General features: G+C 44.0%; 1 protein-coding gene across 1 annotated transcript in view; it reads left to right on the forward strand.

Moving 5' to 3' along the window:
* Window positions 1-3,239: 3,239 nt before the first annotated feature.
* Window positions 3,240-17,000, forward strand: part of USP31 (ubiquitin specific peptidase 31) — a 117,794-nt gene continuing 104,033 nt past the window's right edge. The window contains exon 1 of the mRNA XM_058286281.2: window positions 3,240-3,884. Coding sequence (XP_058142264.1) covers window positions 3,255-3,884 — 630 coding nt within the window. The 5' untranslated portion in view covers window positions 3,240-3,254. The remainder of the gene's footprint in view (window positions 3,885-17,000) is intronic.

Genomic DNA, 17,000 nt, shown 5'->3' on the forward strand with positions numbered 1-17,000 from the left:
ACAGCTTGAGCCCAGTTGTCTGGATCGAAATGCCTGAGGCTATGGAGAGAAGAACCAGAAGTTCAGTAAAGCTAAATTGTAAGTGGAGACTGGAGGACCCAACTCCCCACTCAAGGAATTTGGGAGAGAATCCTGTTTACTGGAGTCTGGGGACTGGTGAAGCCACCCTTCTGGATTGCTGCTTAAGTATACCAGTTATATCTTGGATTTCAGTTACATGCTGGTAGGAAAGGGCAGAAGCTGCAACAAGTTAGTATTGGGTGAGGGGAAGGCATTCAAAAGGATGGGGCGAGCCCTCTTTTGACACTGTCTGGTGGGGTTCAGTCAAGGGAGTCATGCATGGTGATGGGCTCAGTTCTAATTTCTCTGATACACATAACAGCAACTTGACTGTCTTGCTTGCAGAGAAGGACCCTGATCAATGGGGCCATATTCAGGCTGAGATTCCAGTACAGAGAAGAAAAGCAGGGAGGCCAGCTTTCCATTGGACTTGGATTCTGAAAAGCACCCAGAAGGACAGTCATGTGGATATGCCTATTGGTGGAGAAGGATTACTGGTGAAAGTGAGGATGGAACCAGATCTGGACTAATTCCAGATCTGCTGAGGTTTTGAATTTCCCAGTTCTCACTAAAGTAGCTCAGTATCTTAGTTTGGGTTCCCTTAAATCAGAGCCTGAGACCAAGGATCTGGGTGCAGCTTATTTGAGTGTTGATCCTTAGAAAAAGGAGTGAGGAGCAGGGAAGCTTGGGACAGAAAAGGAAGGAAATCCAGAAAAGGTTGCGTTATTGAAATGATTATCATGGAGGGCAAGAAGGGCTCAATCCTGCTGGACTTTGGAGGCTGGGGGTTTGTCCACTGGCTCTTCCTTCCTACTGGTTGGGTGTTGCCCCTGGATGGCAGGGGTTAGGGTAGGTGAGTTGTTAATTAACTTTATCCAGTGAGTTCTCTGGCTTTGGAGGAAACCCTCAGGCAGAAAAGCAGAGACCAACAGGAGGTATTGGACACAGGGGCTGTCACAAAGCATGGAACTGTCCATCCCAGCTGTAGCTGAAATTAGATGGTGGGCTCAGGACAAAACACTTTTACCATGCTCAAATTCCCTCTATTTTTTCATTCAACTAGATATTTATTAGAACTGTGGTCTGTGTTGGGCATCATGTTCAGCAAAACAGGTCTAGTTCCTGCCTTAGAAGCTGGCAGTCTTCTGCAGAATATTTTAAGCAAGTGTGATGGGTGCTATGGACATGTGAGTCCAAAATGGAGAAAAAGGGGAACAAAAAGGAGCAGCAGCTTGCAGAAGCTAACCTCGGGGACTAATTTCCAAATTAGCGTGACATCAGGAGAGATCAGGGCTGGAAGCTTACTTCAACCTCCTAAAAACAAGCAAACTTTTAATATCCTGCCTGGATATTTAACATTTGTTGTTAAACTGCCTAAAATTCCACCAAAATCTATTCACTTTTTGTCCCCCTCCCTTCCACCATGATTTTCATATTTGAAAAACTCAAACAGTGTCTATAAAGGTTGAGGGCAATTGCATTCACACTTTAGTATTAATTATCAGATTGCTTTCTTCCTGATTTCCAGAAAACTCAAGGTGCAGTGAGGAATGAATATTTTCACTAGGAGGTGAAGTGGAGGTGACTTGGGGGCTAGTGCAGAGCACCCTGGGGCATCACCATAAGGTCCTTGATTATTATGGGTGAGAAACAAAAGCCATGCTTTGTAAAGGGAAAGGGCTCTCCCTTCCCGAATTTCTCCCTTCTACAATAATCAGAATTTAGGCTAGTCCTGATAGATGAAAAGGAGAATTGTACAGAGAAGAGGCCACAAACCAGTGGCAGCCCACAGATGGAGTCTGTGTGTGTTGTTTCTTTTTAAAATTGAACTCAACATTTAAAAATAGGATTTCCACCTTTTCCTGAAAAATCAGATCTGACAATATTGGGTCCTCATTCCTGCAAGTGAACTGAGGGCAGAAGCTGAGTGGCAGCCAACTCCATTAGAACAACATTGATTTGCAATTTGCCGTGGTTCCCATCATTCCTTATATTCTCCTCAACACTGAAAGCCAAGTCACTTGAAGTTTTAGTGGGTACATAGGATTCTTTACTCACTGATATGACCTGTCTGGTTTCTGTGACATTTGTGGGTCTGTGACCTCAGGTTTAGGGGTCAAATCTAGAGGCTTTGAATCAGACTTGCTTTTGAATCCTATTACCGCCAATTCTTAGTTGTGTGATCTTAGGAAATTATTTAACCTCTCTAAATCCTGGTTTTCTAATCTGTAAAATGGGTTAAGAGGCATATCAGTGTCAAAGGGGGATGAGTTACATAGCAGCTATTATCTGCATCCACTAGGAGTGTAAGGGCAGGAGGGGAGGCAGAAATCATATTAGTTTCATTCTTTGTAGCGTCCCCAGTGCCTAGTACCATGCCTGGTATAGAGCAGGTGCCCAGCAGCTATTTGTTGAGTGGATGAATGAATGAATGAATAAGCTATGGGTGATCTCAGTGGGGTTTGGTAATTCTGTAAGGTAATTCTGATGACACCGTCTAGCTAGGACTCCAGGTGATCCTCGGGCCGCTTGTTTGCTGGGAAGACACACCCCACCAGAACATGCCAGACACTATGAGGGCGTGCCCTGGTCAGTGGTTGGGACTTGCAAGGTCCCTCGGGAGCAGGGCAGGGCTGGTTTGCCCAGGACCATTCAGGGCCATGTCCACCATCTCTTCAAGGGTCTTCTAAAGGGCGGCATACTGATACCTGCGCATCTCCAAGGTCTTCGCCAGCAGATCAGAAAGACCGGGACCCTGCCCTGGGAGTCCATCACCCCGCGCCAGTCCAGCGCTGGGCGCCAGGCCTGGACCATGCCCACACTAGACATGGCCTTCTCTCGTGCTTCACGCAGGAGGACCGCTCCCGGGCGCGACTTACCGCGGTGGGTGGGAGAGGCAGCTGCGTTCCCATAGTCAACATGGCGGCGGCGGCGGCGTCAGCGAAGGGCTGGCGGCGCCTGGAAGCAGGTCACGTGAGTGGCCTAGCTGGCTGGCTAGCGCGCGCGCGCGCGCCCGTCTGTCTGCCGGTCGCTTCTCGCTCGCTCGCTCCGCGGCGCTTTGAGGTGTGTGGGGCGCGGAGCGCCCCGGCGGGGTGAGGCGCGGTGGGGCGCGGCGCGGCGGTATGCGGCGGCGGCCGTGGCGGGGCCCCTGGCCAGGCGGGCGGGCGCGGTGATGAGCGTCGGCGGCCGCCGCCATGTCCAAGGTAACGGCGCCCGAGCCCGGGCCGCCAGTGGCGGCGGCGGCGGGCGGGAAGGAGAAGCGCTCCTTCAGCAAGCGGCTGTTCCGGAGCGGCCGCGCGGGCGGCGGCGGCGCAGGGGGCCCCGGGGGGCCCGGGCCGGCCGCTCCCGCCTCGCCCTCCTCAGCGCGCTCGGTGGGCAGCTTCATGAGCCGCGTCCTCAAGACGCTTTCCACGCTCTCGCACCTTAGCTCGGAGGGCGCCGCCCCGGAGCGCGGCGGCCTCCGCAGCTGCTTCCCGCCCGGGCCGGCCGCCGCCCCCACGCCGCCGCCCTGCCCGCCGCCGCCCGCCTCGCCCGCGCCGCCCGCCTGCGCCGCCGAGCCGGTGCCTGGGGTGGCGGGGCTCCGCAACCACGGCAACACGTGCTTCATGAACGCCACGCTGCAGTGCCTCAGCAACACCGAGCTGTTCGCCGAGTACCTGGCGCTGGGCCAGTACCGGGCGGGGCGGCCCGAGCCCGAGTCCGAGCCCGAGCCGTCCGCGGGCCGCGGCGCGCAGGGCCGGGGCGAGGTCACCGAGCAGCTGGCGCACCTGGTGCGGGCCCTCTGGACCCTGGAGTACACCCCGCAGCACAGCCGCGACTTCAAGGTGAGCCCCGCGGCGCCGCCCACTCGGCGCGGGGACTCCCGCCCGAGTCCCTGGAGCGGCCGTCTGCCCGAGGCCTCTTTGCCTCCTCCCCTCCCGGCCGGGCAGACCTCCACGTTGGGGCCCGAATCTGGGACAGCACTGATCGAAAGGCGGTTCGTGGGTTCGTTCACTCACGCGTTTGTTCAACGAGTATTTATTGATAGCTTACTACGTGCTAGATTGTGTGATGGGCCCAGGGAGTGAGCAAGTTCGTATGCCTTCACGGAGAGAGATTCTTGGGGTCGCGAGTGTTGAGCCTGGGTTCAAATCCCGGCTCTGCCAGTTGTTCGCAGCGTGACCTCCGGCAAGTTACAACCTCTCTATGCCACCGTTTCCTCGTCTGGTACCCATGTCTCAGGTTTGGTGAGCTTCGAACAAGTTGATCAGTTAGGTTGAATCCTATGACCCAGTTATGACTTGTTTTTGACTTAAAAATCGGCACTTTTATAGGGTTAAGCTAGTATGTAAAATGCTACCACTGTTTGGTACCATGTGGATTTGCTATTATGATTATAATTAACTTAAATGTGTTAACAAAATATTGTCAGTGGCTTGAAGAAAATAAAGCCTGATGATACGATTGATGTGCTGGCAGGCTACTTTAGATTGGTGGAGAGGGGCTGGTGACCTCTCAGCAGAGGGGACATCAGAAATGAGACTTGAGTGACCACAGAACCAGCCTTGGGGAGGATCTGTAGGGAACATTAAGTGAGAAGGCTCTAAGATAGGGATGAGTCTGGTGCACTTGAAGAATAGTGTAGCTCTGGGATGGCAAACTTTTTCTGTAAAGGGCAGGAGAGTAACTGCTTATGGCTTTGCTGGCCGAAGTGCAAAATTGGGAATGTTGTACATTCTTAGATAAGGAGAAGGAAAATACATTTCTACAGGTTTTTTTTACTAAATTCAAAATAGAGTAATTGCATACAATATTTTATAATACAGGTGTACTAATGAGAAGATTGGAATTCTTGTTTTGGGGAGGATAACATTTAGCTTAAATGGGGTTCAAAATTAGTCTTTCTTATCAAGTCGGTTGCAAATATTCATCTGGACAAGTCATTTTTAGCTCTTGGGTCATAGAGAACCGGTGATGGGCTTATATGGCCCTTGGATGGGTTTTTGCTGTTGGCAGGTGTGGCTAGAAGTGTAGTGAGAAGGTGAGAGGGGGAGTGCTGTACTAAAGAATTGGGCTTTTATTGGAAGCAAAAGGGGGAAATGATTTGAGATGGGATGAGAGTTACTTTTAGGTGGGATGTGGATATGGTATTAAATAGAATAAAATCATACAGAGAGATTGTTTTTCTGTCCTGATCATGCTCAGGAGAAAGCCTCACTCAGCTTGGCGTTTTTCTGTCTTCAACATCTTATGTTCAGCATACCCTCACCCTCCCTTTTTTAAACAAAGAACAAGCTTCAAGCCCAAAGGCTTTGGCAGGCAGTGGTAGCTAGACTTTAATAGGGTTGTTATGGTTTTCATGGGATTTGTCTTCTATTTATGGCAATGGTACTTGTTTTCCATAGGTGCTATAAAGTTTCTTTCTAAAATACATTTGTTTAAGTAAACGGAGGTACTTTGATTTAAGTGTAAATCGTTGTCTAGCTGAACAGTGCACTTGGTAAAGGTTCTGCTTTCTTTGCTGAGGAACAACACTGCCAAGGTGCACCCTTCCTTTTAAATACATTTTGTTTGTATTTTATTTATATTGCAGGGTAAGGGTTTTAAGGCTCGACCGTATTTTTCTGAAAAAGGAAAAAAGCTTGCTCTTTAATCACTTGGAAATTTGCATGGGAATACTTGACTGGGATAGGGACTGGAAAAAATTCACATCCACGTCAGAAATCTCAAAATAAGAAAGCAGGAGGAGAATGGCAACCAACTGACTACCAGGAGTCATGTTTTCTCTTTGCTTATAGTTACCTTTAAATTAGCTACAACAACTGCACACTTTTCAAGATTAGAGAATAGTGTTTTAAGTCTCTTTTCCACAATGCAAAAATCAGTTTCTCCAGCATGTTTGTATGTGGACATTTCTATTGCTTTTTAAGAGGTTGGTTCACTTTTTAAAAATCCATTAAGAGACTGTAAACAGAAATGGATCCGTAATTCTAGAGGAGCACAGACTGATTTATATTTTGGCAAAGTTGAACAGATTCTTAGAGGCCCTGTTTTTAAAGAATATAGTCTTCTGTATCTTTAGTAGATTTCATTCTGCATTCTTTTTATTGAAGATTTACTCTATCAGATAGGAATGCATGCAGGTCCAGGAGAAAACTGTCTAATGACAGTGTTGACAGAGAAGGTTCTTGTTCAATAACAGGAAAGAATTCAAAGGACTGAACAAAGCAACTAGACTGTTTATTGAACAGTTAAAGGAAGGAAAACGGGGAGCAAGTGGGTGGGACATGTGCTGAGAAGCACTTGGGTAACCTCCCACTGTAGAGCTACCTCCAGGGGTTGTTAGTTGACATCTTTTAAGTCCTTGGGCAAGGGGTGGGTTACTAGAGAAGTTGAGCCTAACTTGAGGCTTCTGTTTTTTTTGCCCGCAGTCAGATGTCTTTCCCCAAAGGCACATGTCTTTCCCCAAAGGCACGTAGGGGGTCTCTAGATAATTGACTGTCCATCTGCCCTAGGACATGTGATATTTCACATGCCCCAGGTTCCCTGTTCTCCTACCTCAACAGTGCCTTAAGCAGTGATGTTGAATTAACTCACTTGAGTCTAGAGGTAGGCGGTTCTGGGGTGATGCAGTGGTTTGATGAGCCCAGCAAGGACCAAGACCCTTTCTCTGTTTTCCGTGTCTACATGTGTGTCACCTCATGGTTGCCTGCTGATGGCAGCTGCAGCACCAGGCATTCTACTCTGTCAAGTCAAGATTCAGTAGGTAAATAAAAGTTCTTCCAGAAGCCCCTTGTATTAGCCAAAGGGGTGCTGATGCAAAACACCAGAAATTGCTTGGTTTTTATAAAGGGTATTTGGGGTAGGAGCTTACATATACCAGACCATAAAGCATGTTACTTACCTCACCAAAGTCTGTTTTCACGTGTTGGAGCAAGATGGCTGCCGACATCTGTGAGGGTTTGGGCTTCCTTGGTTCCTCTGGGCTCAGCGCCTCAGTTTTCTCGACAAAGTCAGCTGTAGACTATGAGGCTCTCTAGACTTTGCCTTCCTCCACAAGGTCAGCTGTAGCCTATCAGGTGAACGGCTCTGTCTCTCTCCCCGGGTTTCTACTGTGACTAAGGAGCCATCTCTATTCCTCTGTGTTCTTCTCCTGGCTCAAGTCCTCTCTTCCTGGGGCTTGCTTCTTTTTTCCTCTGCATGCTGACTTCTTGGGGCTCAAGCTTAAGACTTCAGCATCAAAACTCCAACATCAGAAAACCCCAACTCTGTCCTTTGCCATGGGTGGGGACTCAGTGCCCTAATGACATGGCCCAATCAAAGCCTTGATCATAACTTAATCATGCCCAGGTATAGATCAGATTACAAACATAATCCAATATCTATTTTTGACATTCATAACCATGTCAAAGTGCTACACCCTTCAATAGGCTTCTGCTTATGTTTTATTGACTATAACCATGTTAGTTTGCCACTTCTGCCATGAAGGCTGGAAGGTGGGTATTTGGGTTTTCTGGCCTTAATAGAGGAGATCAGTGAAGAAGAAGGGGTTTGGGGCCTGCTGTTAGGCAGCCTGCCAACAGTTTATCTCTCCTACCATATGTCAGGCACTTTGCTGCCATGCTGGGGATTCATTTGGGAAAGGCACTGGACCTGCCTCAGAAGAGCTCAGAATTTAGTAGGGAAAACAGAAATGTAAACAAAACTAAACTTGTAAATTTCCTAAGCCTGACTTCTAGTGCTTTAATCATAACTTAATCACCCCCAGGTACAGACCACTGGGGGATTACACAGTAACTCTGGAAGGGCTGGTGTGGTGACTGCGGTTTTATATTTCTAACAAACTCAGGTAATGCTGATGCTCCTGGTCCAAGGACCACACTTTGAATAGCAAGCTCCAAGGGACAAGTACAGCATCACAGAAAAAGGTGACTTTTGAGCCATGTTCAGAAGGATGTATAGAAATTTGTCAGGCAGAGAAGAGGTGGGAGTGGCATGAGAGGACATGTGATTTTGGGGAAATAATGAAACTTTTAGCGGCTGGTTGCAGTGGAGAGCTTTGGGGATGCGAAAACCTGGCAGAAGTTTGTTATAGTTGGATTGTGAAGGGCTTTGTAGACTATGCTGCTTTGGACTTTATTCTCTGGAACTTTAGAATCCTGAGCTGATTTTTAAGCAAGAGAGTGATCACATTTTCTTTTTTCTTCCAATTAGGTAAGCCTTCGGGCATTGTGGAAGACTGCACCCTCCCCCCCCAAAAAAAAACGTTTTATCACAGATGATGGGAATTATTTTGTGCATACTGCAAGTCTACCACCAAGAAGGTGGATTCGAAGCACACTTGTCCCCCATGCCTCTTCACCTGTTTTTTTTTTTTTTTTGCCAGCATTGGGTATTTGATGCCCATACTTTTCTCCTGAGCGTAGATTTAGTCTCCAGATCCTGCCCTATTCTCGTTTCCAGGCAGCCATTACCAGTTGATTGGAGTTGGCAGAGGATATAAAACCCATTTGCCAGCTTGACATAGTTTGCCTTAAGGTCTAGAAGAGCACTTAGTGTATCTTTGAATGTGCTTTCATCTTCTTAAAAATTCCTTAAGTTGCTAATGACTTATAGAAATATAAGTTTTACAATTAGAACTCTTTCTCTTTCAACAACCACATTGATTTGAGCGTTAGGAACTTGCTAAGTAAACAGTTTTTGGTTTTGGATGGGCTAGGTGGTTGTTAAAGATGGATTTTCATTTCAGAATGAAAGTGGCTGACTTGCCCAGCCTTGTTATGCAAGAAATTTCTCTAGATGCTTCTTTTATACTTTCCTCTTTTAACCCATATGCTTTTCTTGTGTTTTTAGAACAGTGGTTCTCAACTAGGGTGATTTTGCTCCCCCAGGGGACATTTGGCAATGTCTGGTTTTCACTCCTGGGGCCAGAGGAATTGCTGCTGGCATCTAGTGGGCAGAGCTCAAGGATGCCGCTAAACGCGATACGTCACATAGGACAACCCCCTATAGCAAAGGATTATCTGGTCCAAAATATTAATAGAATGGAGGGTGAGAAACTCTGTCTTGGAAGAACATTTTGAAACTGTTCAGCCTCAAGTAAAGTTTCTCTTATGTTCCTAACCTTTAGAATGGTTACCTTGTTACTTCATCTCTCTGTGGATTTGTGTCTGCAGTGACCTCTAGGGTAAAAGAAGGACTTCATTGGCAGGACTCTTTCTTCATAAAACAATAAATTGTTTTGAAACCTGAAGGCTCAATGTGCTCTTTTAAGGAGAAATCAGCATAATGCTTTAACTTCAGTAGGACACTACCCTGGGAATTCCAGGTTCCTACAGATACTCTCTGATTTCTAGAACTCTGTGCTCTTTTGCAATAAGTAAAAGACGGCAATCTTTCAAATAAGAAAGATAACTTTTAGAGCAGCAGTTTTAAAAATGTGCTCCCAAAGAAGAGGGTGATCCACTGATAAAAGGGATGTGGGGTTTCCTTCTGTATTTTTAGTAAAATAAAAAGTGACTAATGAATAGAATATTCTCTCCCATGCTTTTTTTTCCCTTTCTTTTCCTTTAACTTTGGTACCAGGTGGTGCTTATTTATTAGTGAGGTTCTCAGGTTACAAAAGGAGAAAAATGTGTTTAAATGAATAAGGGTAAACATCTGAGCATTCAGGGGATTAGGCTTGGTTACTTTTTCGTGAACTCATGCTGGGACATCTGATTTTATGCTATAGACCTATGATACAAGTTTTTCTGCTTTATATGAAGCTGTTTAGTATATTCATATTTCACAGTGTTTTCCATGAAGAGGGTGTCCCTTGAATCCAGTTGAAAAGTAGAAAATGAAATTTTGTAGGTTGCATTTAGATTTATGACAAAGCATTAAGTGGAAAGTAAGTTTCTTCCTGGTCAATTCCTTTGTCTGCCAACACTTTTACTTGATTTTGAGTGAAGTTTCAAATCTCATAAGGAGAAAGGAGGTGACAGAATTAGGAAATTTTGGACTTGAAAGGAGATGTTGCTGTGATCTAGGATAATCCTCAGCCTTCTTGTACAAGGTCACTGAGGTTCTCCCGGTGGCTACAGCCTGAGAGACTTCCTACTCTTTGTCACTGCTCTCTCTCACCACTGCCTTGCTGGTGCACACATTGAGTCCTGGTTCTGTGGCTGCCTTATCAGGACAGTCACTGAAATGACAGGTCTCAACGTAAAGCACAAGCAGTCAGTATGGACATGTTGAAACTTGAAGTATTTTTCTCCTCTGAGATTATGGTGCAGAGTTGTAGTGCAAATAAGGTCAACTATAGCTAGCTTCCCGTATGTGCCATTGCTCCTCAGGCTTAGGGAGTTTTGGAAGTCTTCTTTAAAAAACAGTTCTTTTAGACTGTTCAAATGCCTTTATATACAGATATACCTATTGTACATTGAGGGTTCATACTCTACATATAGTTCTATAACTTACTCCTCCCCCATCCCTGTACTCCCAGTCTTAAAATATGTCATAGGTAGCATAGCTTTCTTTGTTTCTTTTGTTCATCTATCCAAGTCCACCTTATCCTTTTAAATGCCCTATTGATGGATATTTAGGTTGTTTTTAAACTGTTCTTTAACCATTATAGCCTGTGCTGCAGTGAACAGTCTTCAATGTACATCAATTATTTTCTGAAGAATGAGTCTTAGAAGTGGCATTGCTGAGTTAAAATGTTGCTATACCTTGCCAGATTGCTTCTGTGAAAAGTTGCAAGATTTTCTGACCCATTCATGATGTGTGCTAGAGTCTCTCACTCCTTACATTGTGCTCTTAATAGTACTGTCCTTGTTCTACATTTTTCGAACTTAATATTCTTTCAGGTAGGTCAGTTTTGTTTCATCTCTATATGCCTACTTTCCATTCATATATGGATCTCCAGTAAGTGTTGAACCTTTACTGATGTATACAGCTTCTTATTAGGGATAAGGGGAATCAAAAGAGTGTTAAGAAATTGTCCATGAGTGCTAGCTGGGCAATGCAAGTACTCAGGCCAATATGGAACTCTTACGTGTACCTCCCTAAATCACATTTAATGAGGTTTTTTTTTTTTTAAACTTTATTTTGTACATTTAATTGAAAAGATAATAATTAAAAAAGAAAAAATATGGTTGAAAAAACATGCATTTCTCAATTAAATGTACTGGGCACATAGACATTTTATTTGATCCATACAGTATGTTCACAATATATTTGGTTCATAGGAACGCACTCATACAGTATTTGTACTTTTGTGTCTGGCCTGCTCTGCTCAGTATAACGTCCTCCAGGTTCATCCATGTTGTCACATGCTTTACAACTTTATTTCTTCTTACAGCTGCACAACACTCCATCATGTGAATATACCATAGTTTGTCTATCCATTCATCAGCAGATGGGTACCTGGGTTGTTTCCAGTTTTTGGCCATTGTTAGTAATGCTGCTATGAACATTGATGTGCAGGTGTCTGTTTGTGTCACTGCTCTCAGTTCTGGGTATATACCCAGTAGTGGTATAACCAGGTCATGTGGCAAATCTATATTCAACTTTGTTAGGAACTGCCAAACAGCCCTCCACAGTGGCTACACCATTCCACATTCCCACCAACAGTGAATAAGTGTTCCCGTCTCTTCACATTTCCAACACTTATAGTTCCCTGCCTCTTCAGTAGTGGCCATTCTGATGATACCTCACTGCAATTCTGACCTTCACTTCCCCAGTCATTAGTGATGTTGAGCATCTTTTCATGTGTCCCTTTGCCATTTATATTTCTTCTCTGGACAAATGTCCACCCAAGTCTTTTGCCCATTCTTCAGTTGGGTTGCCCATCTTCCTATTGTTGATTGTAACAACTTTTTATATATCTGGATATTAAACCCCTGTCGGACATGCAATTTTCAAATATTTTCTCCCATTGAGTCGGTTGCCCTCTCTTTTGACAAAGTCCTGTGAGGAATAAAAGTGTTTAATTTTGAGGAAGTCCCACTTACCCATCTTCTCTGTTGTGCATGCCCTGGGCATAAATTCTAAGAAACTGCCACCCACCACAAGGTCCTGAAGATGTTTCCCTACACCTCCTTCTCACAGTTTTATGGTCCTGGCTTTTATATTTAGGGCTTCGATTCATTTTGAATCAATTCTTGCACATGGAGTAAGATAGGGGTCCTCCTTTAATCTTTTGGCTGTTGTTATTCGGCTCTCCCAGCACCATTCGCTGAAGAGACAGTTTTGTCCTATTAACATGGACTTCGTAGGTTTGTCAAAAACCAGTTGATTGTATAGGTAAGGGTTATTTTCTGGATTTTCAACTCCATTTCACTGATCGATGTGTCTGTCTTTATGCCAGTACCATGCTATTTTGATCACTGTAGTATTGCAATGTATTTTTAATGAGTTCTTATTGTGTACAAAGGGGTTAGGTAAGGTGAAGGGTTGGGAATGGAGGATTAAGTATGAAGATTTTAGGACAAAGTTCTCAGAGAATTTACCTGCTCTTAAGGAAGCTACTTTAAACTGGACTAGGAAAGTTCAGTGAATGTTCACAGCAGGGTGAGATTATTTGAGCTGAAGCATTAAGAGAAGGTTGTTTCTTTGACCCTCTCTCATTCATTTGCTTCAGATTTATTGACCTAACACCATCGCAGATGTTCTTCTAGTCATGGGGTATAGAACAAAACAGGCCATGTGGTCCCTTCCCTCAGGGAACTTTAATTGCTGTGGTAGAGACAGATATTAGCCAATAAACACTGATAATTAGAAAGTTAAAAATTGTAAGAGAAGGAAAGAGAAGCAACAGATAAACTGTGTGACAGTAAGTAATTTGTGTAGTGGATAGGGGAAGAACATGCTATATTAGTTTCCCAAGGCTGCTATAACAAATTACCATAAATTTGGTGATTTAAGCAACCTCTGGAGGCCAGAAGTTTCAAGGTCTAAACAGGGCTGCTCTCCCTCTGGAGGCTCTAGGGAGATTCCATCCCTTGCCTGTTTAGCTTCTGGTGGCTGTCAGTGTTTGCTGACTTGTGGCGTATTAGTCCAGTCTCTGATCCTGTCTTCACCTGGCCTTGCTCTCTTTCTATGTTTCTCTCTCCTTTTTGTCTCTTATAAGGACCTTGGCATTTTCCGAACTTAATATTCTTTCAGGTAGAAAGAATATTACTACCTGAAAGAATAATAATATTCTATACTAGAATATTACTATTATAATAGTAATATATTACTATTACTATTATATGGCCCAGTTAGATAATCCAAGATCATCTCATCTCAAGAACTTTAACTAAATTACATCTGCAAAGACCCTTTCGCCATATAGTGTCACATTCACAGTTTCTGGTGTATAAGGCATGAATTTACCTTTTTGTGAGTCCTTTTCAACCCACTACATATATGAAAGGCCCTGTGGTGGGAAAGAGCTAGGGGCATATTTGAAGGCCTGAAAGCTAGGAGGAGAATGGGACAAATGAGGCTGGAGACTGGAGCAGGGGCCAGATAGGCAATGACTGGGTTATACTGGGCCTTGTAGGCTGGGATAAGGAGGTTGGATTTTATTCTAAGATCAATAAGAGCTGTTCCAGGTTTTAAGCCTGATTCTGGCATGATCACATTAAAATATAAAATGATCATTTTGTGTGCTGTGTAGTGAGTAGAATGGAAGCAGGATACCCAGCTAGAAGGCTTTTGCAATAGACCAGGTAAGAATGCTGGTGGATGGAGATGGATAACTGAATGGATTAAAGATATATCTGGGAGGTAGAATGAACAGAACTTGCTAATGAGTTGATGTGGGGGAAGATGCTGAGGAAGAGGGAAGCATTAATAACTGGAACTGTAAGATGGCTCATGCTATACTTATTTGGGGAGGAGAAGCCAGGAGTGGTGGTGGTGATTAATCAGGAGTTCAATTGCAGATGTATTAAATAGGATACTCAAGAGATGTCTAGTGGGCAGTTGGATAAGGGGAGTCTGGGAGTTCTGTAGATGGGTACTGGCTGGAGATAAACTGTTGAGAATCATCAGCCTGTAGATAGCATTTAAAATCATGAGTTGCAGACTTAGAATGGGATTTGAAGATAAATAAGACTGGATAATTAAGGGGAAGAGAGATGTCATTCCAGGTTGTTGGGAAAATATTCTGAGCAAAGGCACAAAGATGATGTCATGGTCTAGGGCCAGGGAGTTTCCTGGGCTATCTGCCGTGGAGGCTTGATTTGGAGTAGGGCTTTTCAACCCCTGTTGACAGTTCAGTCCAGATGATTGTTGTGTGTTCTGTCCTGAGCATTTAAAGATATTTAGCAGCATCCTGGACTACCCACTAGATGTCAGTAGCACCTTCCCCTTCTCACACAGATATGACAAGAAAGATTGTCTTCAGATATTATGAAATGTCCCTTGGGTGACAAAATTACCATGGCTGAAAATCATTGATTTGGAGGGAATGGGGAGTAAATGTAGATGGCTGGGGAGAAGGAGAGGAAGCAGATTACAGATGGCCTTGAAAATCTGACAAACATTCTGATCTTGAGTCTGCAATCAGTAGTGATCCAATTGAGGCTTCTTGAACTGTGCAGATTGATGTGACAAAAATGATGTTTTAGAAAAATGGATCTGACTGTGAGCAGAAATGAATCAGGCAGGGAGAGTAAATGCGGTGGCACTCTTCAAGACGAGAAGCACAGAATGGAAAACTGTTTTGGAGGTGGGTGGGATAAGATCAGTTTTGGTAGGCCCACAGTATTTGAAAAATAACAGTCTTAGAAAAGCTTTTATTTTGAAGTTATATTTGTTGACTGTATCACTTATCAGATACTGTACAAAACCAGTCATTTATGTTTTGGTGACCCAGGTAGAAAGGACCTGATCTGGTCTAAACGTGGAAATATCTCTTGATATAGATGTAATAATACAATTGTTTGTCCTGAATTAGTTGTTTCACATCTTTCATTGGGTGGCTTAATGTTTTGCGTTAGATTCTGCCACTTTTGTTCTGCTATTAATGTGCAGTTTGATGGATTTTTCTTGTCCCCATCTTATATACTTGTCACAGTAAGAGGAGTACTAAATAAGGACACTGTTCTCTAGTTGTGTAGTTCTCACAGCTGTTTCCTATAGTAAAGGCTCTGGAAAACAATGACCTCATAGTTTCCGCAAAAGCAAAGCAAAACAAACAAAAAAACCCCACAAGAAACAAAATTAAAATGACAAAAAACTTTTATATATAGTGGTGGAAAAGCATTAAAAATGAGTAATTAAGAGTACTGTCCTCTGTTGCTTCTTCTTCAAAAAATATTGTTTGCTCTTCTAATTAGTTGTTCATTGGTGGTTCCTCAAATGGTCTTTTATGTTTAACAAACAACATTTTTGTAGTGGAGCACATTGAGATATCTTTCTTTCATTTCATTGTGATCTCTTTCTATTTAGAAAGCCTTGTTTTACATTCCCGACTCTGGCACTTCCTAGAGAAATTGGCCAGTCACCCAACATCTGTTGCTTCTTCCCTCCATTGTTGGACTTGGAAGGTAGCAAACAATGCACTGACAAACAAACATTTCACCTTGTAGAAGATTTCATATGACTAGTTAGGAAATACTTTGTTGATGTCTGATTCTACTGTAAGGAAACTTTGTAACCTCATCACCAGCTCATTAGTTTGTTTGACTTTAACTCTTGGTAGTCTTCTGATATTTAAGAGCAATTCAGAGCCATCTGATTCTCAGTAGATTTAAGAAATGGTAATAATCATAATAATGAAAATACCATTTTTGCATGTGGAGCAAGATCATTTACAATTTCATATAGAGAAGCGGACTTGGCCCAATGAATAGGGTGTCTGCCTACCACATGGGAGGTCCATGGTTCAAATCCTGGGTCTCCTTGACCCGTGTGGAGCTGGCCCATGTGCAGTGCTGATGCACGCAAGGAGTGCCCTGCCACGCAGGGGTGTCCCCTGCGTAGGGAAGCCCCACGTGCAAGGAGTGCGCCCTGTAAGGAGATCTGCCCAGCATAAAAGAATGTTCAGCCTGCCCAAGAATAGTGCCGCACACACGGAGAGCTGACACAAGATGACCTAACAAAAGAGAGACACAGATTCCCGGTGCTGCTGATAAGGATAGAAGCGGTCACAGAAGAACACACAGCGAATGGACACACAGAGAGCAGACAACTGGGGGGTGGGGGGGAAGGGGAGAGAAATAAATAAAAAATAAATCAAAAAAAAAAAAAAAGGAAGAACACACAGCAAATGGACACAGAGCAGACAACGGGAGTGGGAGTGGGGGTTGGGGGGAGGGAGAGGAGAGAAATAAATTTTTAAAAAATCCACAATTTCATATACAATTGTTTTCATTTATTCTTCACTATGTTCTGTGAAAAAGGCATTAGCATGCCATTTTTTATACTGACATTAGGATTCAGTGCTAGTAAATAACAGAGCTAGGACTCCAACTGTCTATGGTTTTTGTGAGGATTAAGTGAGGAGATGTAAGGAAAGGTTTAGCATAGAAACTAGCCCATAGTAAGTATTTAAGAAATGGTACGTTGTGATAATAAAATGCTGCTGCTTTAAACCTATGTGTATTTGAATATTCTCCACCTTACCCAGAAGAGCCAAAGCCCAGAGCAAGAAGCAAGCAGTTGATGGCATGTTCCTTGTGAACCAAATGATTCTACAGAGTTCTTTGGCTTTGATACCCTGCCATTCGTTGATGCACATATTTTACTGAACTGCTTGTTTTAGTCCTGTAGTCTAGTGACACTACAGGTTTTGATACTGCCAAGATTTTTTATCTAATGTGCACAGAAGCCAGAACTGAGTCACCAGGATTTCAAGAAAAGGAAGAGTTTATTGCATAGCCAACCAGCAAGGAGACTGGGAGGCAAGCCTCAAATCAGTCTTCCTGAACAAAATGGGTGCTGGGGTTTTATACCATCTGGGGAAGGTCGGCTTAAGGAAATGG

This window comes from Dasypus novemcinctus, chromosome 23 (genome assembly GCF_030445035.2).
Source record: "Dasypus novemcinctus isolate mDasNov1 chromosome 23, mDasNov1.1.hap2, whole genome shotgun sequence".
Taxonomy (NCBI): domain Eukaryota; kingdom Metazoa; phylum Chordata; class Mammalia; order Cingulata; family Dasypodidae; genus Dasypus; species Dasypus novemcinctus.